Source organism: Cynocephalus volans, chromosome 2 (assembly GCF_027409185.1).
Source record: "Cynocephalus volans isolate mCynVol1 chromosome 2, mCynVol1.pri, whole genome shotgun sequence".
Taxonomy (NCBI): domain Eukaryota; kingdom Metazoa; phylum Chordata; class Mammalia; order Dermoptera; family Cynocephalidae; genus Cynocephalus; species Cynocephalus volans.
Genome location: NC_084461.1, coordinates 29,545,543 through 29,569,739, shown reverse-complemented (window position 1 = coordinate 29,569,739; position 24,197 = coordinate 29,545,543). Strand labels below are relative to the sequence as shown.

The 24,197-nt window shown below is 43.8% G+C and overlaps 1 protein-coding gene across 6 annotated transcripts in view; it reads right to left on the bottom strand.

Moving 5' to 3' along the window:
• The window catches only part of PDZD2 (PDZ domain containing 2), a 364,182-nt gene that overhangs the window by 13,164 nt on the left and 326,821 nt on the right, over positions 1 to 24,197 (bottom strand). For all 6 annotated transcript variants that reach the window (XM_063083810.1, XM_063083827.1, XM_063083831.1 and 3 more), the window contains 7 exons: positions 20,551 to 20,632; positions 19,036 to 19,070; positions 18,121 to 18,277; positions 16,068 to 16,861; positions 13,083 to 13,212; positions 4,133 to 8,087; positions 3,206 to 3,323 (listed from right to left, as the gene is read on the bottom strand). In XM_063083810.1, coding sequence (XP_062939880.1) covers positions 3,206 to 3,323; positions 4,133 to 8,087; positions 13,083 to 13,212; positions 16,068 to 16,861; positions 18,121 to 18,277; positions 19,036 to 19,070; positions 20,551 to 20,632 — 5,271 coding nt within the window. The remainder of the gene's footprint in view (positions 1 to 3,205; positions 3,324 to 4,132; positions 8,088 to 13,082; positions 13,213 to 16,067; positions 16,862 to 18,120; positions 18,278 to 19,035; positions 19,071 to 20,550; positions 20,633 to 24,197) is intronic.

Sequence of the window (24,197 nt, the reverse complement as noted above, 5' to 3'; positions counted from 1 at the left end):
AAAAATTCCTTGCATCAAGAGTAAGGAAGCTCTGATGTAAATCCTTCTGTAAGTGCTTGTCACCCCTGACCCCAGTGATTCTTCAGCTGTCACAGAAACATCGGAGGAGCCCCGTCTCAACCATCCTGCATCCCTTCTGGGTGGTGCTTAAACGGGAAGTTTCAAGGGTCCACCCCATAGCTGTAGACCACAGGGAAGGTGGACATGAACAAGGATGGGGCAGGGACAGTTTAGAATTCTCAAATCTTCAAGCCATTTAAGGCATTAGATTATGTCTTCCCAAATCTGATCGTAGCACACAATCTGCCCATGAAGGAAACCCTTTATTCTACAATTCTTTATGTCTACAATTTAGCAAAGCCAGTTCCAGCAACAGCATAAAGTGTTAAGTGCCATGCGGCAGGATAAGAACACCTGAGGCCGTGTGTTTTATACACTTTCCTCCCCATGTCCAGGTCACTGGATTTCAGGTGCAATTAATTAACTGGTGCCATAAAATATAAAGTATGTTAAAACTGTTAACCCATATCGAGACTAGAACATTCTTAGTAGTGTCCTAAAGAAATAAAAGACTCGGGCCAGCCTGTGGCTCACTCGGGAGAGTGTGGTGCTGGTAACACCAAGGCCATGGGTTTGGATCCCATGTGGGGATGGCCGGTTCACTCACTTCGGAGAGTGTGGTGCTGATAACACCAAGTCAAGGGTTAAGATCCCCTTACTGGTCATCTTTAAAAAAAAAAAAAAGAAATAAAAGACTGTCCTCTGTTTCAAACATCAATCAAATGATGTCTTGGAATAAAAGATTTTAAAATAAAAAATTAGCTGGGCTAATTCTTCTGAATTTTGACTTCCTTCACCCACACACTAGATATGATTCATCAACGTTTTAAAGATCTGCATTGCTAGGTTTCACATGAAGTGATTTATCATCCATCACTTCTAGGGATTCTCAAACATAGCAATAGAACAAGATCTAATAATAACCCTTAAGGACTGATTTGATTAGAGAAAGTGAAAATGTTGGTGGAGAAAACCACCTGTATAATGTGCTGGGGAGGAACCCAACATTTAAAAGAAAAAGTGTTTAATCTTATTCCTAAGTCATGAGGGCCAATTCCAAGCACTTTATACCTCTCTAAAGAAGTTCATTCAAACCAAGGCCCCATATGCTGATACTAACTTTTGGGGGGTTGGGATGTGAACTTCATGGGCACCTTCAACCATGTATGTGCTCAGGCACAGATCCATGGAGAGAAGGATGACAACTAGGCTTTCTTTTTTGACCGGTAAAGGGATTGCAACCCTCGGCATAGTGTGGTCTGCACCATGCTCAGCCAGTGAGCGCACCGGCCATCCCTATATAGGATCCGAACCCGTGGCCTTGGTGCTACCAGCGCCGCACTCTCCCGAGTGAGCCACGGGGCCGGCCCGACAACTAGGCTTTCTAAACAAAAACAGACGTATACGACCCAGTGACCCAGTAAATGATTTCTGTACAGCTTCTAGGAGGTAACGTTGATGCTGAAATATGTAAACTTCTCAGATATTTAAATGCCTTATTGCAATAAAGGGAAAGAATATTTGAAAATATTCTTCTGAATTCTAGGACATATTCTCACCAAAATTTTTATTTATTCAGATTTTTTTTTTCCAGTTGTGCTTGAGGATACAAGTATACTAGAAGCTGACAGGCCAAATTGGGCCTCTCTGAGAGGTTCAGCATAGTGTCAGGGAGGTCAGGGCAACCCTCAGGAGTTCTGCAAAGTGTGGGTGTGCTGCAGTAGGAAACCCGGGGCTTGTTTTCAGCCCCTCTCTAATTTCTCATGCATCATCGTGCGGCCACAGGAAGTAGTTCTGTGCACTTCAAGTTTTAGCACCTACAAACCATACTCATTGGAAAAAAGCAAGGCAGGAAACTTCTAGTCTGAAGATGGCAGAGTAAGGAAATCTCTGCTCACCACTCCTCTCTGAAATCAACTGAAGACAGTAAGAAAATAAAGCTGCTTGCTGATGAAAGCAGGAATGGTCTCTAACACCAAACCACAACACTTGCCTGGTGGTGAATATGGTGGTGGGGGGTGGGGCAGCAGCACAGAAGGTCCCAGAAGATGCCCCTAAGGGCAGCTCTAAGCATCCTGTCCACACACAGTCTATTTTGTTTATGTTCCCTGAAAATGTGCAACTACTTATTTGTGTGGTTGGTTGAAACTTTTTTGTTTTCTCCTTTTACATTTTATCTAATATTGTAATAGGGGGCAAAGGGGACCCGGCAAAGCGTGACCCCACTGTGCCACCTTGACTGGAAGTCCCAGAGTGAGACTTCCACACGTGAAATGCTTGCTTATGGTGACACCTTGAGGGAGGTAGGGAGAGAATGGAATGTTCCCTCTCACTGAATGTGGAAAGTGCTGACATCTGTCTCCTCTGTTGCAACCACCTCCTGGCCATCCCAGCTAGCCTCTTACTAGATTAGATGCCGAGGCTGCTCCTTAGCTGAGAAACCTTGCAGCCCCTCTGGGTAATATTCAAATTTCTGGAACAGTGTTCTCAGATGACATTAGTGACCCAGGCCCATTACTACTAAAGAAAAATGATTCATATTGCTGTTTTCTCTAAATAGAAAATATTCATTTGTATTAGGGTTCAAATTTCTATGGACAGTCCTGAATTAATGTTGTTCTTCAGAGAAGTGTCCTATATGTGAAACCATGGTTTCTATTGTTATTGTTGACTGTCACATCTGACTTATTTAAAGACTTTATTTGTAATTACTAATTAGCTTGTCTTGTACTTCAGGCCATGGTAGGATTACAGCTATATAACTCTTCCTTCACCAGCAGGTGGCTCCCTTGACTAGGTAGTTTATGTCCACACGTAGGTGGACAGCAGTACTGTGGTCATTCTCCAAAATCTCCAGGGTGCCTAGTTCTGCTTTGAGGACCTTCTGCAGACAAACTCCCAATGCAGGGATGGGGAGGATGGTAACTAGTCAGTACAGGGGAATTTAAACAGCTCTGTGGCACCTGAACATCCAGGACAAGGTCTAGCTTCTGAAGTCAGCTAGCAGCAAGTGAAGTCAGACTGGGTCCAACTCACAACCCCGGGCAGCTGTTCCAGGACTCGGGCAGGCTCTCCGTGGCTGTCTGTGCTGGTGACCCCCACCTGGGCACTGACCCTACCGCAGTGATTCCTGCATTTCACTCACCTCTGATTGTACTTTCGCTTCCTGAATGAGAGTTAGGATGGTAGATTTTGACCCCACTGATGATAAAACAGACTGTAATCTTTGCTGGTCCCCCGCCGAGACAAGGAGTTGATCCAAACTAAATAATATAAATATATATGAGAAACATTAAAGAAAAAAGCAAGTTCTCCATCTTGTAAGGATGCATTTAACATGACCACCTTCCTACTCTATTGCAGGTATTTTCTGATCTTCATGCTCTCTCAGTCACACCGCCCACTCCAAACTAATTGAAGAATCCTGTGTGCGGATCAGGAATGCCACTCACTGCCAAAGGCCAGAGAAGGGCTACGGATTCAGGAATCTCTCCGAGATGTGAGGGGACCAATGCAGGAGTTTAACGGAACATTTCTGACCATATTTAAAAACATTTATAGGCTCAAGTGAAATATTTTAAAATGTCAGAAATTCCCCGTTTAACTCCATTCACCTTCAAAGGCCCAGATCCTCCCCTTATTTTCCTTCCCCACCCGCCCATCTCCCTCTCGCGTTGCTTTTGTTTAAGTGCCATGTCCTGTAGAATTTTCTACTCAGAGCAACATTTTGAAAAATGCTTTTTCCCTGCAGGCACTTTTATTTTTCCAGTAATAAAGGGGCTAGATGCACTGTAGTATCCTGGATTGGATCTTGAAATAGAAAAAGGACATTAGAGGAATAAGTTCAGCAAAATTTGAATAGAGTCTATAGTTCAGTTAGTAGTGTTGTTCCGACATTGATTTCTTACTTTTGACAAATGGACTGTGGTTATCTACGATGGTTAACATCGGGAAGAGCTGGGTGAGAAGTACCTGGGAACTCTGCATTATCTTTGCAACTTTTCTAAAAATCTAAAACTATTTCAAAATAAAACAAGTTTATTTAAATAAAAGGGGAGGGGCAGATACTTACGTTACTGACCAGCTTTTTTCTAGATCCTGGGTGGTTTCACCCACATTGTTGGCTGAACTGGGTGTCCCAGACTCCCTGGCTGGCGAGCTGCTTCCTCCTGGGCAGGCCCTGTTCCTGCCACTCCTGGGACATGCAGGGGCAGCTGGTCCATCAAGGCCTCTAGCAGGGGAGCCAAGCGACCTCCTGGGAACGATCTCCAGCTCTGTTTTGAAGAGCATGGTGGTCGGTCCTGCCGTGTAATTGTCGCTGCAGAGCTTGTCCAGGTCAGGCATGCTCAAGGCCCTTAGTTCCTGGAGCTTAGAGTGAGAGAGAGGCGCGGGCTGTGTGTGGCGCACCGAGGACTTGTTCCTCCTGATGGGAGAGGCTGGGGTCACTGTGGGGGTGGGAATTCCTGAAGAACCAAACTTTTTTGGGGGGTCTGATTCAGGGCCCTTGTTATTGGTCTCTGGTGGATTCTGCTGGGAGACGGTCAGCGTCATGCTGGACGGGGACTTGGTCATCTGGGGGACAAGGGCGCTGGCTTCACTTTGGCTTTCGCTGCAGGAACTCAAGCTGCGCCTCAGAGACCTCGCTGCTGGGTCACTGGGGTGGCTGAGGCTCCCCGAGGCAATGCTGCCAGATGACCGTCGCCCAATGGGGGGCTTGGAGCTCACCGACAAAAAGGGGGAAGGCCCGGGCTTGGCTGCAGGCCGGTCAGCATTGGCCAGGTTCTCAAAGGACTTGATCCGCTGCTTCACAGAGAAAAATGAGGTAGATTCATGGGGCCAGTTCTGCTCATAGTAGTAATGTCTTCTGGTGACTTTGATTTTGTCTGTGACCGGGCAGCTCGTCTCCTGTATGGAAATGATCTCCCCGGGGTCCGTTGCTGGAAGGTTCCCTGACGTTTCCAGCAGAGGCTTGACACTGTACACACTGTGCCCGTTAACCAGGCCGAGAAGGCTGCCCTTGGATGCCTTTGCCTCCAGGAGACCACGGCTCGCCACAGGGGTCTGGCTGTTCTGAGGAGAGTGACCTGGGCTGTGTAGGGCATGACCCTCCCTTCCAAAATGGCTCGAGAACTGGGCTGGCATGGAGTAGGTCCTGGTCGCTGGCCGTGGTGTGAAGTAGGGATGGTCCTCCCCCGCGGGGCCGGTGGGTGTGCCGTTCTTGGGCATCCCTAGGGCCTCCGGCAGCTGGCTTGACGGTCCCTGGGGGGAATCTGTCTTTTTAGCACGCAGCTGAGGGGACAAGGATGCCAACCTGGCCACGCTGAGCGATCTGTGCATTTCCTGCTCCACCTGGGAGGCACGCGATTCCACGGAGTGGTGACAGAGTTTGATTTCATTCTGCTCCTGACAGCTGCTCTGGGCCCACAACCCTCCCCGTCTGACACTTTCAGCCGGCTTGTCACCACATCCACTCTTTGGCATTCTTTCAGAAGAAATCTCAACTAGTTTCAGCTGGTTTGTTCTCTCTAGGGGATCGCTAGCAACGGTTTTGCTTCCTTTTTCGCCAGGCGCCCTGGGTTGGGTGGCTTCAGAGGCTGAGGCCATCTGTCTATCCCCTGCCATGGACGCACTGCTCCCTGATGCAGCAGGACTCCCTAGCCCAGAGTCTGCACAGGGCACCTTGCCCTCTGACCCACGTGTAGAGGATCTGGGGGCAGCTGGGCAACCTCTGCTGGGTTCTGAGTGGACAGCCGTGTGGAACCTACTACACGCATCTTGCTCAGGAAGAGTCTTGGTGAAGCTCGGGGGTGGAATGGGCATTTTGATGCTCGTGTCTGACGCCGAGGGCTTCAGTGACCCAGGGGCGGCCAGGGGTGGCTTGCCCTCCAGCATACACTGGGGAGACTTGGGGGTGGCTATGGTGTGTTTGTCGGGCCCCTCGTGGTCAGCTACCTGGGATCGTTGTGACACTACCTTAGAGAGCATTTTGTGGGAGCTCTGGGGTGAAATGAAGGATTTCCTGTGGTCTATCCCACCAGCTTTGGCAGTGTTTGCAGCGGGGGTCTCTGAACTGACTTTGCTTTTATTTTTGATGCTCAGTCTCTTCAACTTGGGGCCACATTTGGGCTTCTGACAGTTACTTAGAAGTGTTTCCATGGAACCCTTTTTAGGTGTGTCTTTATTTTCCAGAGTCATCTTCAGCTGAGGAGGGCTATTGGCCATGGCAAGCCCCTTTTTGTGGTTCAAGCTCAGTATCTGAATTTTGGAGTCAGGGCTTCTGGCTGCCACCATGGATTGTTCCTTCTCAGTTTTGCTCTGCAAGTGTGTACCTTGGTTATTTTTGTTTATTTCTTTAAACCAGGCCATGATGGGCCTCCGGGAGGTTATTTTTGGTTTCTGTAGCAAGTCATCCAGGTCTTGACTTTCAGAGATGTGTAAGCTTGCCAAAACAGATTCTCCGTTCTTAGGGACAGCCACATTCAAGGGGGACAGATTTTCAGTTGCATTAACATTTGTTTCTTGTTTATTCAGGGTTTCATCATCTAGCAGGTCATGTTCCAACCCATTTACCACGTTAAGGGAGCTGAGAGTGACCGGGGGGTTGTGACAGTGCCTGGCGACTTTAGAAGGCTGACTGTCTTCCACGGCTGAGCTAGTGCCGGTAGTCTCCCTCGTGTCTTCTGCACACATGGGCCTGGGGTCCTGCAACACGCTTACGTCTGCATGAGTCTCCTGCTCCTGAGAGCTTATGTCCCAGAGAGAAAAAGGCTGGGAAGCATTTGGGGTTGAAGCGCACAAGGCCCCTGGCAAGAAGGAGGCTGTCTCACGTGGGCTCTGCAGTGATGCACTCGGAGCACTGTGTTTCAATGGCAGGACTTTGGCTAGAGCAGGGCAGGGTGCAGCCTGGGCAGGAGCAGGAGGCGTTGCGGGTGGATCAGGCAAGCCATTTGTGGAACAGATTTCGATTTGCTCCTCCTCAGACTCTGTAGTGTCTTCCTTGTGAGAAGACCCATGAGACCGGGGAGGGGGCCAGCTGTCCCCAGCGGGAGCTCGCGGGGCTTCCGTGAGCGACTCAGGGTCAGAAGAGGAGTCCTCGGCATCGCCGTACATGGACGAGAGAGACGGCTCCGTACTGTCACCCAGGCCCGACAGCGAGGTGCTGTCTTCGTGAAAACTGCTAAAATTTCTAGAGTAGTTGCTCAGAAAGTTCTTGTTCACAGTAAAATGTTTGTCAGGATGAATGGAATCCAACAGCGAAGGCTGGGAGGCCCACTGGGGGGCGGGAGGGGCGCCAGGGGCCCAGGCCTTCCTCGGGGAGGGGGTCTGGTCACCCGTGGCCGGCTCGGTATGGCAGGAACCCGGACAGTTGCCCTCTTGACCCCCACTGTCCCCTTTTTGAGAAGACTGGATCCTTGCTTCAGAAGCATCCAGCTCCTTGATGAATCTGTCGATGTCTGTCACGGGGCTCTCCCTGCTCCCCGCCAGGCAGCAGTGCCCTGAGGCACTGCCACACGCCTCTTTGGCCTTGCCAGTGGACAGTGGCAGGGGGAGGCTGGCCTGCAGGGTCCTCGCAGATATGGAATCTGCTGCCTCGAGCAGGGCAGGCTCCTGAAGTGTTTCAGGCACACAGATTCCTGTCGTTGGCAAAGCCTGACTGGGGTTACCTGGAGCTCCTTGTCTTTTCTTCTGGCTTGTCAGAGGGTCTCGTGATGGGATGGCACTAGCTGGAGTCACTCCCTCTGCCCCGTGCCCCACTCCCCGGGGACCAGTCGCCTTCTCATTGTAGTGGGGCGAGCTGGCTTCTGGAGCTGCCTGAGTCTCGCCGAGGTCAGCACGAGCTGCTGCCGTCTCCCCTGGGGACGCGCTGCATTCACAGGCCACGTGGATGGTACATCTGCCCTCGGACTCGGGGGCCCTGGGAGGCACAGGCTGGACCTGCCTCACGTCCACTGAGGTCTTGCTGGGGTCAGGACCAGCAGCCCCCTTCTTCCTCAAGGAAGGGATGAGACCTGGGGAGCCGTCCAGTCCTGGGAGAATGCAGACAAAAGTGGGGTCGTAGGGGAGATAAAGGGGACATGTGAGAAAACAGAGAACCTCTCAGCTTTAAAAAAGTTGTAAACAATCTCAGTATTTTTTTTTTTTTCTTTTTCAGAAAGACATTCCACATCCTAAATGTGGGCCTTCTTGTCTTTCTGTTTTTGTCTCTGAAATTACAGGGCATACACATCTAACAAATACCAGCCTGCTTTGGATGCTCTAAAGTAACTTGGACTAGCTGGCAGAAGGAACATTTGTGTCTGCCTGTTTTTCTTTCTTTCGGTTATTTTTACGGCTGGGAAACACCAGAAATCCTTCACTTGGTTTCTTTACGTGATCCACTCTCACAGAAGCCGCAGGAGTCAGGCTGTTGTTCTGTTTAGTTCTTAGCTCTTGCATGGATTCTGCAGAGGTCCTGCGGCTCTCAGTCCAGCGTCTGGGCTTAGCCTCCCGCTGGAGATGTCAGCAATACCGGACAGTGTAAAACAGCCCAAGCACCAAACCTAAGGGACTTGCGTTTAGCACAGGAGATGAGGCTACCCGGGGAAAACATACAGAATGCTACACACGGGACACAAAGTCTACATGGAGCTTAGCTCTGGACGAAGCTTGGAAGAGTGCGAGAACCCGAAGTCCAGATTATTCCCGGAGCCTTGACAGAGGAGGTGGGGACTTGTGTGAGGTTCACAAGGGATGGTTTGGGCAGACAGCGACGAGGAGAAAGCAGAGACAGTGGAAGGAAAGCAGAGAAGCAAGAAAGAGCCTGAAATCTCAGAGGCAGCAGGGAAAGGTGACGTGTGCCAGCAGACGGGGAGGTCAGGTCATCCATGAGATGCTTCTGAGAGCCACTCTGTCCTGGAGGTGTCTCCTTCTAAGTCCCTGCACACTCTCGGGCTAATCTGCCCACCTCTGGCACATTGCATCTTGCAACAGGGGGGGAAACTGGCATAAAAAAGAACACAGGATTAGCTATTTCCTTAGGAACTGTGGGTCTGAGGTTGGAGTGGAAAACTCAGTCACTCGAGAGCTGCTCATTTGAGAAATGTCTACCCCAAATGTTATATTCATCCCACATCTCCCACAGAAAACCATCTTAATCATGTATGTTTTTTCTCCTGAAGTTCCTATGTGAATATTTATGAATGAATTATTAGGATTTAGCATTGTGCTAAGAGTTTTTCCAATAATGAAGGATTTAGCACCATGCTAAGAGTTTTTCATGCATTAGTTTTTCTCCTGATGCTGTGGGGTAGGTCCTGTCACCATGTGCACTGGAAGGATGAGGAAAGTAGGTGCAGAGTGATTAAGCAACATACCCTACATCACAGAGTTCACAGGTGGTAGAGCCAGGGGTCACCTCAAGAAGCTGGCTCCACAGTCATGCTCCTGCCTGAACCCTAACTATGTGGCCTCTGTGTAGAGCACTTGGCCATAACAAGCTTGGATCATCGAGATGCCCATGGAGACTGTACATCACTCTCTCAGGCCACCCGTTGTGAAAGGCCAGGGACCTGCCAAGATTCAAATCCACCTGCTCTTCTTTTCCTTCTCTGCTCAGCCTTTCCTGAACTCCCTTAAGCATAACCTTCCTGATTCTGCTGACACCAAAATTTGGGGGAAAGTAGCAATGACACAAAAGGAAGGGATTTAAAGGCTATGTTTTAGTTTCAGATTTACTCGTTGAACAAATCCTAACAGGCCATTTTTCTTAGCAATTTGACTTTATTGCCAAGTGTGTAGCTTCAAAGAGTTTTATTTGAGGGAGATGAAGTAACACTGAGACAGGCAGCCTTTGATGTCACCTTTCAAAATAATCTTTCATCTGGAAACTCCCTAAATGCCCAGTAATGGGAGGAATATGGGCTCAATGACAGCACCTCCGCAAGACGGAAGGCCCAGCAGCCTTCACAGATGAAGTTGTAGGTGTGGAGGGACTTGGGGGACAACAGTGTGGCTTCCTCACTAGAGTAGGGTACAGGTGTGCTGGTATCAAATTGTTAGTGCCAGGGCTGGCTCAACTCATGCAGGCTTATGAGCAGTCCTGTTGACCCCAGCAGAAAATATTATTTTTTATGGATGTATGAGGTAAAAAAGGTCATGAGGTACTGGCGACCATGAAGTCTTTTTTTTTTTTTTTAAATAAGAAAAGAAAAGAACAGGACTATGATATATTTATTTTCTACACACTCATATATGCACAAGACTGAAAGGATACATACTGGAATATTAATAGAGTTTTTTTCTGCAGCTTAGGTGATTTTTTATGCTATCTTTTAAATTTTCCCTCTCAACTGTTATTTGCTAAGTTTTTATGATTAACATTCATTCCTTTCATAGCAGAGTTATTTAAAAATTTAGTGACGAACAAGGGGTCTATCCTCCTGATGCTGCTTTGGGGCTTTTCTTGCACAGCTCTGACAGCTCTCCCAACAGCTGCCACCTCCTTTCCTCCTTGTTTGTGGGAGCCAACCATCAAAGGAGAAAATTAGTTATTGCTGGAAAGCTGAAAAGGATCTAAAAATCAGACCTCACAACCAGCACATCTCAGCTGGCCATTTGCTCACTGTAAAACAACAAGTTGAACTTCGTTCCTTTCTGAAAACTTTCTTAGAAAAATCATGTGTGTGTGTATATATACATACATACATATCTCACTGAGTGCATATTATATACTAGGCAGATATGTACATACATATGTATGTTTTTCCTTGGGATGGTCACATACATACATATATAACTTATTGAATGCATATTAGGTATTAGTGTTACAAGGGCTCTACATGAATCATTTCATTGGTTGCAACGAACGGACATGAGTGACTTGCCCAGGGTCACTTCCCTTGTCAAACTTTGGAACTTGGATTTAAACCCAGGCAGCCCTTATGTTGTGCTCATGTGCTTAACTACCATGCTGTGTATATATAGTGTTGGAAACTTAAAAAGGAGGCTTTTCCTTAAAAGGTAAGGTGTTCCTTCTTTTATCAGTTATGCAATTTTGGCTCTTTCCCTTAAAACAGGATATGTTTTGAAGAACATCCTTCCACAGCTAAACTATTTGAAATAAAACTACAAGGAAGAAGGGCTGCTACTAGCAGTCAAGGTGTCAGCAGGACCAGTTGGTCACAGATAGCTTTTTAATTGGGACGGAGAGAGAAAAAACTACTTAAGAGACAGAAGCTCTAAAAAATACCGGGATCAAATACCTCACATATAACCCACAAGCCCTAGAGGGCGCCAGTGTGTCAATGCAACTCAATAATCAGTCCCCATAATGAGGATGCTTATAAAGAATTAAACATATTATGGTCCAATATGTTAACTATATGTTAATTAAATAGAGCACATATATTATTTATTACATATTAAACAATCAGTTCCTCGCCCTAGTATTTTGGCTGCTTGGTGGATGCTAGGGACACACCGTTCTCCTTTCTCAAGGCTTGTTACCTGTGGGAAGTCCAGAGAGAGGAAGACAGAACCCTCGCCCCCCAGCCTGCACTACGCTGGGTCAGTGCTCTCTCAGGGGTGCACGAAGCACCATGGAACACAGGCGGGCAGTTGTAAGGGGAGGGGGTGGGGGGAGACCAAATGTCTGCACTGAATATAACACAAGAGAACTTTACCTGTACAAACTCATTTACTTAAGGTACAGACCCTCAGTATTCAGAAAAACTTGCCTATCTAGAATAAGAAATTCCTCAAGAAAGGAAGGAATTTTCTGCACTAGGTTGTGAATTAGGAGGATGATGGTGTCAGTGAAAAAAAACAATCCCCCCGCTGCTCCCCTGCCCCATTCCAAAGCAAATATGGGTTCCAAGAAAACTTCCAGAGGATCATTATACGGAACATGCACTCTTAAAATGTATGAAGATGCTGGCCTCATGTGAAGCATTATTTTGAAAGTTATTTGCAATAAAGTCAAATTGCTAAAAAAAAAAAAAAAAATCTGTTAGTTTGTTCAGTGAGCGAATGTGAACCTCAAAGAACAGAAACCATAGTAACAGCCTCATCACTGATGGAGGAATGCATTGCTTCAGGTGTTAGGGGCTTGTGTTTTATTCTGTGAGTAGCCGTCAAGGTATAGAGTTCTGAGGTCTTAAAATTTTATAGGACAGACTTAACAGGTGAGGCTATCTCATTTCTCTCTGCCACCGTAGTTTCTGACCAATCAGAAGGCCAGCACTGCAGCAGGTAAAGGACCTACTGCCAGCAGCAGAGGGACCACAAGACTCCAGCAAAGCTCGACAAATGGCCATCACAATGACCGCCAGCCGCTGAGAGTCTCCCACCCCGCAGAGTACAAATTTAGAATATTAATTTTCAATAAAGGCCTCCAGTGAAAGAAGCAAAGTCAATTCATCTTGATTTAAAAAAATCGCGTTTTGCAATATTATTTTGGAAAACTACTAGATGACAAGTAGGCAAATAAATACTGAGATGATTTCTGCTCCCATGATGTTACTCCATGTGATGAATGCTTATGACAGTTTTTCAGTATGGATTGTCTACTCTTCCTTTGTGGAGGTTTCTATTGCCATTTCTCAGTGCATGTGATTTCACATAAGCAGAGTGTTGAGATTCTGAAGGATGTGACATCCTTCCCATTCATCTTGTGTCTCATTCATATCACAAAATGAGTAAATAGTATCGAGTAACTGAAAACGGATACACTCAGCATGGAATTAAAACTAGGAGCTTAAAAGTCTGGCCGGTTAGCTCACTTGGTTAGAGTGTGGTGTTGATAACACCAAGGTCAAGGGTTTGGATCACCTTACCAGCCAGCTGCCAAAAACAAACAAATAAACAAACAAAAACTATGAGTTTAGGCACAATGATATAATAAAGTTGTTAAAAAGAAGCAGTGTTCTAATGTCATTAATTTGTATGAGGGTTTTTTCCCTCCTCAAAATTATCCAGATGAAACACTTTTATTGGGGTATCTACCCTTCTACCTTTAAGCTTAATAAATGAAGAATTAATCTTACCAGTCACGGGTTGCTGTTCCTGCTCTGTTGCAGGTTGGGGCAGGTTCTCCCTGGGTTGGACAGCGCACAGAGCTGGCCCACTGTCTGTAGGGACACGTCCATCCTCGATGGTGAGCTTTCCCAGAGATTCCTAGCACAACCACCACAGGTCTCTGTAAATAGCTTTCAGGTTTTCTGCATCATTAGACAACATCATATATATACAGGAGAGCTGGCTTGGGAAAAGTCAAAAGAGCCCCAGACTAGGAGCCAGAAGATCCAGACTCTGGGTTTAAGATCTGCTAGAATTTCATGTGGTCTTGTCACCTTCCCTAAGCTTCACTTTTCTTGACTTTAAAATGGAGATAAAAAGACTTGCCCAGTCTTACTCTTAGAGTTTAAAATAAAAGATTAAATGAAAACAGTGTAAAAACAGCATGCAGCACACAAAAGACTACATAGATGTAAGATATTACTGTTATTCTAGTGCACAGAGATATCCAAGACTGTAAAATCAACTCCTGAGTTTGGTAGTGAGGGAGAGGACTAATCTGGATAAATGAAATTGACATTTAATATTTCAAAATTTCACTTTGGCCAAGCGTCAATTACTTTATCTTCCTTTATCTAATAACCATGACAAAAAAAAAAAATATTAAGACTTTAATATTAAGACTTTACTAAAAAGCTAAATCAGATTTACTTCAAATTTACCCTTGAGATAATGAGTCATAAAGTGGCCCAAAGGTAGCATCAGAGGAAATAGGTCAAAGGGACAGCGTGTCTTTCAGCTCCTCTTGCAAAAAATCATTTCACAGTGTCAATTACTGGCTGAGGGAAACCTACATGGGGTTTAACTCAGTTAATTTTCTGTTTGCTAGTAAGACACAAATGTAATATAAAAACAGTAGAAAAGTTTTGGAGCTACATGGTGGTGGCGGTTGCATTGCTTTGTGAATGTACTAAGTGCCGCTGAATTGTACACTTTAAAATGGTTAATTTCACGTTATATGAATTTCATCTCAATTAAAAAAATAGTACATGAAAACCAAAGACCATCCATTTACCCAAAGAGAAAAGGTCTTTTGGCTTTATTTTAGCTCCCAATATTTGTGGGTAAATACTTTCTGGCAATACATTCTATTTTCTTTCTTATATAGAAATAAAATCAAGTTTTGAAACTAAGATTTTCATGAGAAAAATTCAACTCTTTTGTACAAAAGGTTTAAATGCTGCTCAAAAATTGTTAATGGTCTCTTTCCCTGCTGGCGCCAAGTTGCATGGAGACTTGGGTGCATCTGAGATTTGGCTTCCCCCAGTAACCCACGCTGGCCGAGGAAGGCGTTGCTGCCTGCTCTACAGGAGGTGGTGAAGAGCGCCCGCATCTGAGAAGCTGCCAAAGCCTCAGATAAGCGCAAGCCCACCTCTGCGTGCTTGCATCCAGCTGTGTGAGCCTGTGAATGTCAACAGGTGGATGGAGGCCTTCCGTGCTGAACACCAGATCAACCTAATTAAGGTTGATGACAACAAGGAATTAGGGGAGGGGGGAGGCCTCTGTGAAGTTGACAGAGAAGGAAAATCTCGGAAAGTGGTTGGTTGCAGTTACGTAGCAGTTAAGGTCTATGGCAAAGAATCTCAGGCCAATGATGCCATCAAAGAGCACTTCAAGTGCAAGAATGGAACAAATAAAAAATTTGGCTCATAGGGGTCATTGGTTAGCTCAGTTGGTTAGAGCACAATGTTATAACACCAAGGTAATGTAGGATCCCTGTAGCAGCGAGCTGCCAAAAAAAAAAAAAAAAAAAAGGCTCATGTTCCTGAAAAAAAAGTTTCTAATTAGGAATACCAATTCAAAATTGCTGAAGCTCTTATTTGAATAAATATAAGTTATTATAAATAAAAATCCTGATTTGCTTTTATTTAGTTATCCAAAACTTGATCCTTTTTAAAAGAAGGAATTTACCCACTGGCCAAACATTACATTTTAAAACACAGGCTGGTTAGAGGTAAAATATAATTTTTGAGGAAAAAGAAAAAAAAAGATGTGCATTTCTGTTTTAAAAAGTAAGGATTTTTAAAAAAGGACTTCTGCCTAGTATAGTTGTTAATGACTTTACATTTTCCGAGTGAACTTACACATATGTTTATATAAACCACATGAACATACATCTTTATAAACATGGCCTTATAATTCATCTCGGATTCTTTGCTCAGAGAGAGAAAGAAATTATTTATGTTGAGACTGTAAACAACATTAATTTCTCTTACTCTCTCCTTGCTAAGGTAGAGGTATTGTGAAATTTTTAAAAATGAACAATTACATAATTCTAATATACTTGTAACCAAGTAGTAACATAAACAATATTAACTTGCATTTAATGTGGTGCAATACTAGTTAAGTGACTGCGTCCCATTATTTCACGATACAACAGGGTATGAGTAGCTACAATTATACATAGTCACTACAGAAAGTTTGAAAAAAATAAGGATCACTCATAACCTTGTCAGCTGGAGAAAAATTTATTGATGGTCAATAAATGATGGACATTTATTTGATGGTCATCTCAACTCTGTGGGATGAAGGCAGATAGCACCATCCCTGTTTTATAGCCCAGGGAACTGAGGTTCTGGAAGGTTCAATAACTCGCCCAGGTGTCACTCAACTAGTGCCAACTAGTCAGTGGAGGAGCTGGGCCCAGGCCCAGGGTTATACTCCACCTGCAACATAATGCCTTTCCATTGTCAACACTAGGCCCCGTGTACAGGTAAGAGAGAGGTGACATCTTTTGGTCGAATGATCTTATGACTAATAACCTCCTGATGTATTAATAGGCTCCCAAGCCCTCCCTGTATTTCAATGACTGACTCTGTTAAAAGATAACTCTCCAATCGCTAGTAACTAATACCTTTTCTTTCAGGCAGGTTACCCTAGGCTTGATAACAGACTTCATATTCATTTACACGATATTCACTTAGATTCAAAGTAACTAAGAGAAAGTCAGTTACCTTCTCTGTAGTTCCACCTGGCTGAAAGCCAGTGACGGTTACTTTGACGGAAGTGGACTGGACTTTTAAGTCTAGATCACACGGTTCATCAGTTCTGCCGGTCAGGTTCACTGTGTCTGAGCTGCTGGCCCTGGCCTCGGGCCTCTTGCAGTGTGGGCTGACCCTGGCCACTGGTTTGTGCCTGGACCCCAGGTTTTCATTCTTCTGCTGGGGGGACCTGGAGCCCTCTGTGCTCATCAGACTCTGGGTGCCTGCATAGACTTTGTATTCCAATTTGGGTGAACTCTTTGATCCTGACAGTTCCTTCTTCCCCAAGCCTCCAGGGCCACTCTTGGCCTCTGCAGAGTCCAGCACGTTGGCTTCATGGGAAGTAGTGTCCACCATATCCTCTGGGACACTCTTCTCTAAGTCCACCGAGCTGCCAAGGACAGGCACTGAAAAGGCCTTGCTGACCCGTGTCTTCTGGGGTGGCTCTTCTTGGTTGTTGACATCCATGACATTGGAAGAGGCCGTCAAGACACGCCTAGAGTCACCCCCTGTCAGAGGTCTGCTGGGACCCGGCAGGGCCCCTGGGAGTGAGATACAGTCCCCCTGTCCATCAAACTCTTCCTCGTCACTGGCATCATGGCAGCCCACCCTGCTCTGACGGAGGAGCGGGTTTCGGAGGCCCTGTGGGCTTCCAGGGAGACTGGCTTGTCTGGCAACTGTCACCTGCTTGTGGAAGAGCCCAGAGGCCCATTGGCTTCCTAGAGACACAAGGCTATTGGCTCTGGCTTTTCCCGGCTCCTTGTGAACTGGCAGGGGTGGAGAGAGAGAAGTCAAATGAAACCGAGTTTCCCATCTGGCCTGGTCTTGTAATCTAACCCCATCATGACACACCAGCGTTCCCACGTTCACAGGTGCCAGACACACAACCTCTGGCCACTGGACACCAGGCTTCAACAACATGGCTTCTCGGGAACTACACAGAGTGGACAGCCTATCTCTTTTCTTTTCCTACTGGCCCCTTCCTTTTTTTAAAAAAACCTCAACCTCTGGATTGTTAAACATGCTACGGTCTAGAGATAAAAACATGTAGTGCTTCAACCTCCATGAAGTCTGACATGTTGCTGGGGTTCAACCTCAATGCTGCTGCTGAGAATTGCTCTCTAGAAGGATGCCTGAGGACCAGCGACATGTCTCACACGCCTGGGCCTTCTTTCTCATGACCTGGGGTCCTTCCTTCATCTGCAGAAAAGGGGGCTTGATTAATAGGCATGTGTACTCCAGGAACATGGTACAGTGAAGACTGAGCTGTCTTACTTCTCAAAGATGATCGATATCAACTCCTCTAGGCAAGGGAAGAAAGCATGGCTGCTTTTTATCCTGCTAAATATAGTAAAAAAATTACACGTGCATCCTCCTGAGATGTTCCTATCAGAGAACAGAGTAAGCTCATCAACAGCTCCAAGTAAGATGCTCGTCACTGATCTCCCCCAAGACGGGGGGATTTTCTTGCTCAGATATTAGAAATAAAAAGGAAACCTCGTCATCAGCAGAAGTCTGAGAAATTAGTACGTTTCACATCAGATTATTATCTCATATTATCTTGAGCAGATAATGAGATTTAAAAAAAACCTTTTGATAATATCTGTCTGGTATGAGCTGAATCTTTCACTTACTGCCTTCTAAAAAGAACTAAGTTAGGACCTAAAGAGAGAAAGGATCTGGAATTTGGCTGGGATTTCTTAAAATGTAAGGGCGTCAGGTTGCTCACCCAGATTTGATGCCATAAAATTCCAAACTACATTATGTAAATGGCACCTAAAGGGAGTCCAGGTTAGTCACTTTCAACCGCTGGTGCAGAACGTGTGCTGCATTTTCCAAGGGTAAACTCTGTATTTAATCACGGTAGAAGATGGCTCCTATTCAACCAGAGGCATGGCTTCCAGCTCTCTTTTCACGTTATAGCACCACGACAGTTAAACCACCACAGCCCCCAGCACAGAGGTGGAAATGAGTAATTGCTCCCTGGAATGCACAGCCCCAGGCCCTCCCGGGCTCCCCTGCTTACCGGAGGTGCCAGGAGGCAGGCTGCCATCCTCCGACGTGCTGCAGCTACTTCCCGGGTGGTCCTCGTCCTCAGAGCCAGTCACCATGAAGTCTGACAAAGGACCTGGCACATCGTGGGCAAAGTACTGGGAGAGTTCGGATTCAGAAATAAGGGAGTCCTGTTGAAGGAGAAAATGCCCGATGACTGAGAAGACGTACTAGGAGCAGATGTTTTAAATGATAATTACTTCCTACCTTTCCAAGAACACTTTGTTCTAATCCACAGTCATTGGAAACAGCTGTGATAGTAAATGCCCACTTCCATTTACTTTAGGATGGCTAAATTAACAATTAATGAATAAAAAGGTGACTGCTGCTTGCCAGACAATGTTTTTAGAGATTTTTTTTTTGGCCAAATTTTTGGCAACGATCAAACAAGCCACAGCAGTGGTATATCAACCATCCCAGGAAAAACATGGGGGAAAGGATAGGAAAATGGAATGAAATTCCAAGACAACTGGTTCAGCCAATTGATTAAACAAACAAACAAAAAAAAGGAAGTCTGAGTCCTGCACCCTGATCCTTAGGGACTTAGGAGGAGTCTAGCTGAGGGAGGTTACACAGTCTCCATACAGTTTCAGGTCCCAAAAAACCAACTTGAGCTGCTTTATTATGGAGTTTGCAAAGTTATTTTTCAAACTATAGTTCAGTTCTTTTATTTCGTTGCTCTATTCTTTCCCTGAATGAATATTAACTAAAAGAAACACACATCTGTGTATTTATTCTCAAATGAACCTTGTTGCTATTTCCTGTATAAAGTGGCAAAAATGACTCATGAGTAGAAATCTGGACCGTGCCCTCAGGCTTGACTTATGGGTTCCAGGAATTGGTTCGTGGTCCAGCTGAGTAAGGTAGGTAGCGGTGCGCCTTGACTCACCTTTTTTGCAAAAGAGGGACTCTTCAAGGGGGTACCTGTTGGGGGGGAAAAGCCACCATACTGTCAGTGAAGCTCAAGTCACAAATAGGCTCACATCCTTAATTAGAAAAGAAGGAGCCAAACATATTAGACAAACTCCCTTTGCTGGACTGGCACTGATGGGTTGTGTACACAGGTGTAGATGTGTGTGCAATCTACCAGGGTACCTATCCCCACTCCCATCCCACCTCTCCAGATTCTGCTCACACTTCAAGCCCTAAGTTGGATGCTATTACCTCTACCAGGATCCCAGTTGGAAGTAATTTCTTCTTCTGAATTTGGAAAATATTGTACACCACCCACACATCAACTTCCACATCAGCATATTTTAATTTATGAGTGGATATGTCTCATCTCTGTTTAACAATCTATAGAGCAGAGATGTTGACTTATCTGACCCCACAGAGCTGGGCACTGCACCTGTTACCCACTAAGTGGTGATATTTGCTGAGTGTAATGAGGGATGAAGGAACAAATGAACACCACCCAAAAAACTCATGAAAGAACTTGGAAGAGGGCTGAATATCTATTGCAGTTGTTAACTGAAGGATGAAAAGTCTCAACATTTAGACTTTAAATTGTACACCATGAGTAAAAGAGACCTTGGGCATGAGGATCATGTTTTAATAAAATCTTTTCTAAATGACTGAGTGGAAATGTTGGGATTATGAGAGCACAGCTTTCAGGAAGGTCAGGATAATGAACTGGTGGAATAAAAAGCCTATTGTGGCTGTGTCCACTTTAAATATATTAATTATGAGTGCAAATAATCAGGGTATTTCATCGCTGCCAAAAAAATCCTATGCCTTCTTTTTTCTCTGACAACCAGTAATTCATGTCTCAGTTTCTTTTCCTCCTGGACATCAATCTGAACATCAGTAAAATCTGGAGCTCAGAAATGTTTGAAGAGCCTCTCTAGGTTTCCTTGCTACAGGAAACATCAGTTTTAAAACTCTATGCAATGTTTCCTATCTTAAATTCACATGATATTCCTACTATTTCAATCCTTCTCTGCCTGAACTTTTCCACTTAAGGAGGAAATGATAATTTTTGCTGCCTCTATTACCCTTTTTGAATTGAAACTTTTTAATTGATGTAAAAAAAGTCACAGGTTTTTGGATGGATAATACTCTGCATCTACCAAATTACTGATATTTTGGTATCATTTCACTTTCATCTACAGCATTTCAGATGAATCGTGCCCAAATACATGAAATCCAGCTAACTCACTATTGCAAATTATTTGAAAATAGTATAAGAAGAATGCACGATTAGATCTTTAATGAAGCATATTAAATAACTGCAGAAATCGAAAGTAGCAGCCAAGAGAAGGCATAGACTCTCTTTGACAGCTATTTTCACCAACCTTGATAATTACAAAGAATCCAATAATATGGTACCAGGGAATGCCCCCCCCCCACCTGGAGAACTTAATGAGAAACTCTTCTGAATGTTGAATGAAAATGCGTACAGTACCTAAGCCAGGGGAGGAATTGGCTTCTTTGCTCTCCTGATAAGTGCTGCGTGCTATCACTTCATCCATTTCCTGCTCAGAAACCTGATTTTCAGCAGAAAGCACAAATTAGATGTTTTTATATATTTATTTCCCCCCATAAAAGTAGCAAAGGCCAGAGCCAGAGTTGAGTGCAGATAAAGAGGCAAACCACGGGGTTAAAGATTATGACCATCTCTGAAGCAATAGCTCAGGGCATGTAAGAAGTACAGCTGGGTTAATGGATTGCTTCAAATAATGTTCGCATAACAAGACCTTCAATTGGTTCCCAAGTTCGTTAAACAAAGCATTCAGGTGCTATAATTATCAACAGATGCTATGATTATCATCTATCTCTAGAACAAACTTCTAATTCTTTTTAAAATTTTAAACAAACATGCAATAGTGCAAGAATAGTATACTCTTCACTTAGATTCACTACTTGTTAACATTTTGCTACATATATACGCATGCACTCTCCACCGCCCCACCCCCCATTCACTCAGAGCTATAACTTTTAGCTAAACAATTTGCTGGAAAGCTGCAAACATCATAACATTTCACCCATAAATATTTTAGCATGTATCTCCTAAAAACAAGGACTTTCTCTTAAATAACCATGATAGTATTCTCAAACTTAGGAAATTTATTGTTGATGACTGTCTAATATACATTTAATATTCCAATTTAGTCAATTGTTTCAATACTGTCTTTTAGAAGTGCTACTCAAAGTGTAGGCTGGAACTAGTTCACAGAAGGTTTGACACCAGCTGGTGCGATGAGATGACTTTCCTCCTGAATGCAAATTAGCATGTAGCGGCCTTCATCAACAATGTCTCACTAGGGAAAAAATGTCAACTGAACTACATGGTGTATATTGTGATGTAACTGATTTACATTCTGATGCAAGCTCATCTTGTTGCAGACCTGTAGCAAACTGTCACGCACCGACTTCTTTGCGTAGTAAAGCTTGATAGAAAAATTGTTTTTGGCAATCTGGAATGCAATCCAGGATTTAGTTGTCATGTGTCTTTAGTCTCCTCTAATCTGAAACAGTTTTTGAACCCTTCTTTGTCTTTTATGATACTGATATTTTGGAAGAAACCAGGCCAATCCAAACCCTCAGTTGGATCTGTCTGATGGTTTCCTCATGCTTAGATACAGATTATGCATTTTTTGGCAGAAACACTACAAAAATGGTTTCTTTCTCAGTGTATTCAGAGGCACTCAGGGTCAACGTGTCTCATAATTAGTGATAACTTTGATCTCTTGATTAGTATGGAATTTGCCAGATATCTCCATTAGATTTATTTTTGGGTCATTAGTGAGTGATCTGTGAGGACACAGTTTGAGACTATGTAAATATCCTGCTCTCCCATATATTTTTACCCCATGGTTTTATTACTGTCGATCATTCTTGCCTGAATCAATTATTACTATGAAGTTTTCAAAATAGTGACTTTGGGGCTGGCTCTAGCTCAGCGGTTCCTTTGACAAAGAATCAAAATAGTGATTTTATAACTCTTTTATTCCTTCTATATTTATTACTATGATGGTAGATTCATGGACTTTGTTTCTATCAATTGTTATCCATAAATGTCATTATTCATGGGAAGATTTTTTTAAAAGCCTGACATATACTGAAATATATGATATTTTAGAAGATAATTAGAAAACTTATAAAGTTTCTTTTTTAAAGGTAAGAATATTTTAAACTTAGAATGGTAATTGGGCACTAAAATAATGTTTAGCATAAATAATATTTGGATAAGCACAGTAATTTGTCTTAAGTAAACAGAATTCAGCATTGCATTTTACCCTAACAGATAAATCATAATCATATCTTGGCCTTTATGTAATAATTTTTATTTGGCTTCACGGGTAATAAAACATGTACGCATACCTGCACACAGGCATATACATTTGCACACAAACACCTCCCCAAAACAAAGAATAATTTTGTATAAATGAGCCAGAGAAAATATCAGCTTAAACAGTGGTTGCTATTTTTCTTGATACTAGGTTTTCAGTATTTGCAATTGTTTTTCTGAGAAAAAATGGACTTCTATTGCTTTCTTTTACTTAACATAAGCTAGAAACTACTATCCTAGCAGGTCCAAATCTTAGCCTGTCTAGACCCGGAAGGTTTGAATGTCCCAATCAGGTAGTCACTGCTCCAGACGTTATGAGAAACAGAAGAAAAGAAAATGATTGTGGTATTTCTCTTGGAACAACACTAAAACTAAGGAAGCACATACATACAGTATCAAAATGTACTATTGGCATGAAATGCTGGGCTAAGTGGTACAAAAATACATTAAGCATAGAATGGAATCTTGACCAAAAGAAAAACATAGTATGATGTTACAACTAAGAACACCATGTTTACCTAGGAAGAAACATGAAATCTGGTCAAACAAATACTGAAATTTGGTTTTGCTGGACAAATCTCCAACCCTATCAAAGAAGACAATTTTACTGTGGCTTGAAACATGAATCAACCTGCATGTTCAATGGGATCACAGACCACCAGTCCATCGGGATTATTGTGCATTGTACTGAAATGCCATTTTGATGTTTGTACTGGCAAAATAGGCAGATGCTTTTGAGTGAGGTGAACTGGACCTCTGAACAAATCATGACCTGTGTTACACTGAAAAGGATTTTGAAGTCAGACATGCCTTGGGGCCAATGACTGCAAACCACTGAAAACTTAATTTTCTGTAATGTTGCTGAGGTATGTCTTAGGTCAGCCACAGTTTATTAGATTGCTTCCTAAGGTGAAAGGAGGTGGTGTGGGTGGTAGAATCCAAGTGGAGACCCTGGAGGAAGGAAGTGAGAAATGCTCTAGATGTAACCATGTAGCAAAATGGTGTTAAAAGTGACCCAGAAAGAATCACGGGGACAGCAGCGGAGCAGAGTAAAACAGAGTCTAAGAGAAGACGTCAGGAACACAGAATAGAAAGGAGAAAAATGGGAAGTGACAAATAGGAAAAAATGAAAAAGGGTGCAAGGACTTGACTTTATAGTAATGATATTTGTTAAAAAATATTTATGTAAGGTATTTCTGAAAATGCATATAGATAAAACAATCTGAAAAAACAAAAGGAGTGGAGTTGACTTTGAATCAGTCTAATGGCGATCTTTGTCCAAGCACATAAAATCACCAGATCAAGACACAGAGTCGCAGCCTGACATCACTTATTTGTACTGGAAAGAACCAGTACAACAAACATCACTGAGGCTCTCAAAATGACGCCATAGAGAAATCTCAGATGTGGCACATGAGGTGACCCACAAGGCCTCTGGGCACAGACTTCTTACTCTTAAGATGACCTACAAGTCCATCAAGCACAGTGGCCTGGGATCATTTAGGATATAATCACTACTACAAATAGTACAAAAGGCATGGCCATATGACAGGCATGGGTAAGAGCTAATGTTCTTAATGAGTGTTTTGAGTTGTTAAGAGGAAAAGGTTAAATTTTGTTAAATACAACCTGATCACAATTTTAGAAATAAGCCAATTTAAAAATATTTTTATCTTGAGTACTCAAAATGACAACAAAAAATAGCATTCAAAGTGGGTTGAGTTGAATTTGTTGAAGTGTCCTACGGTTTGCTTTAAAAA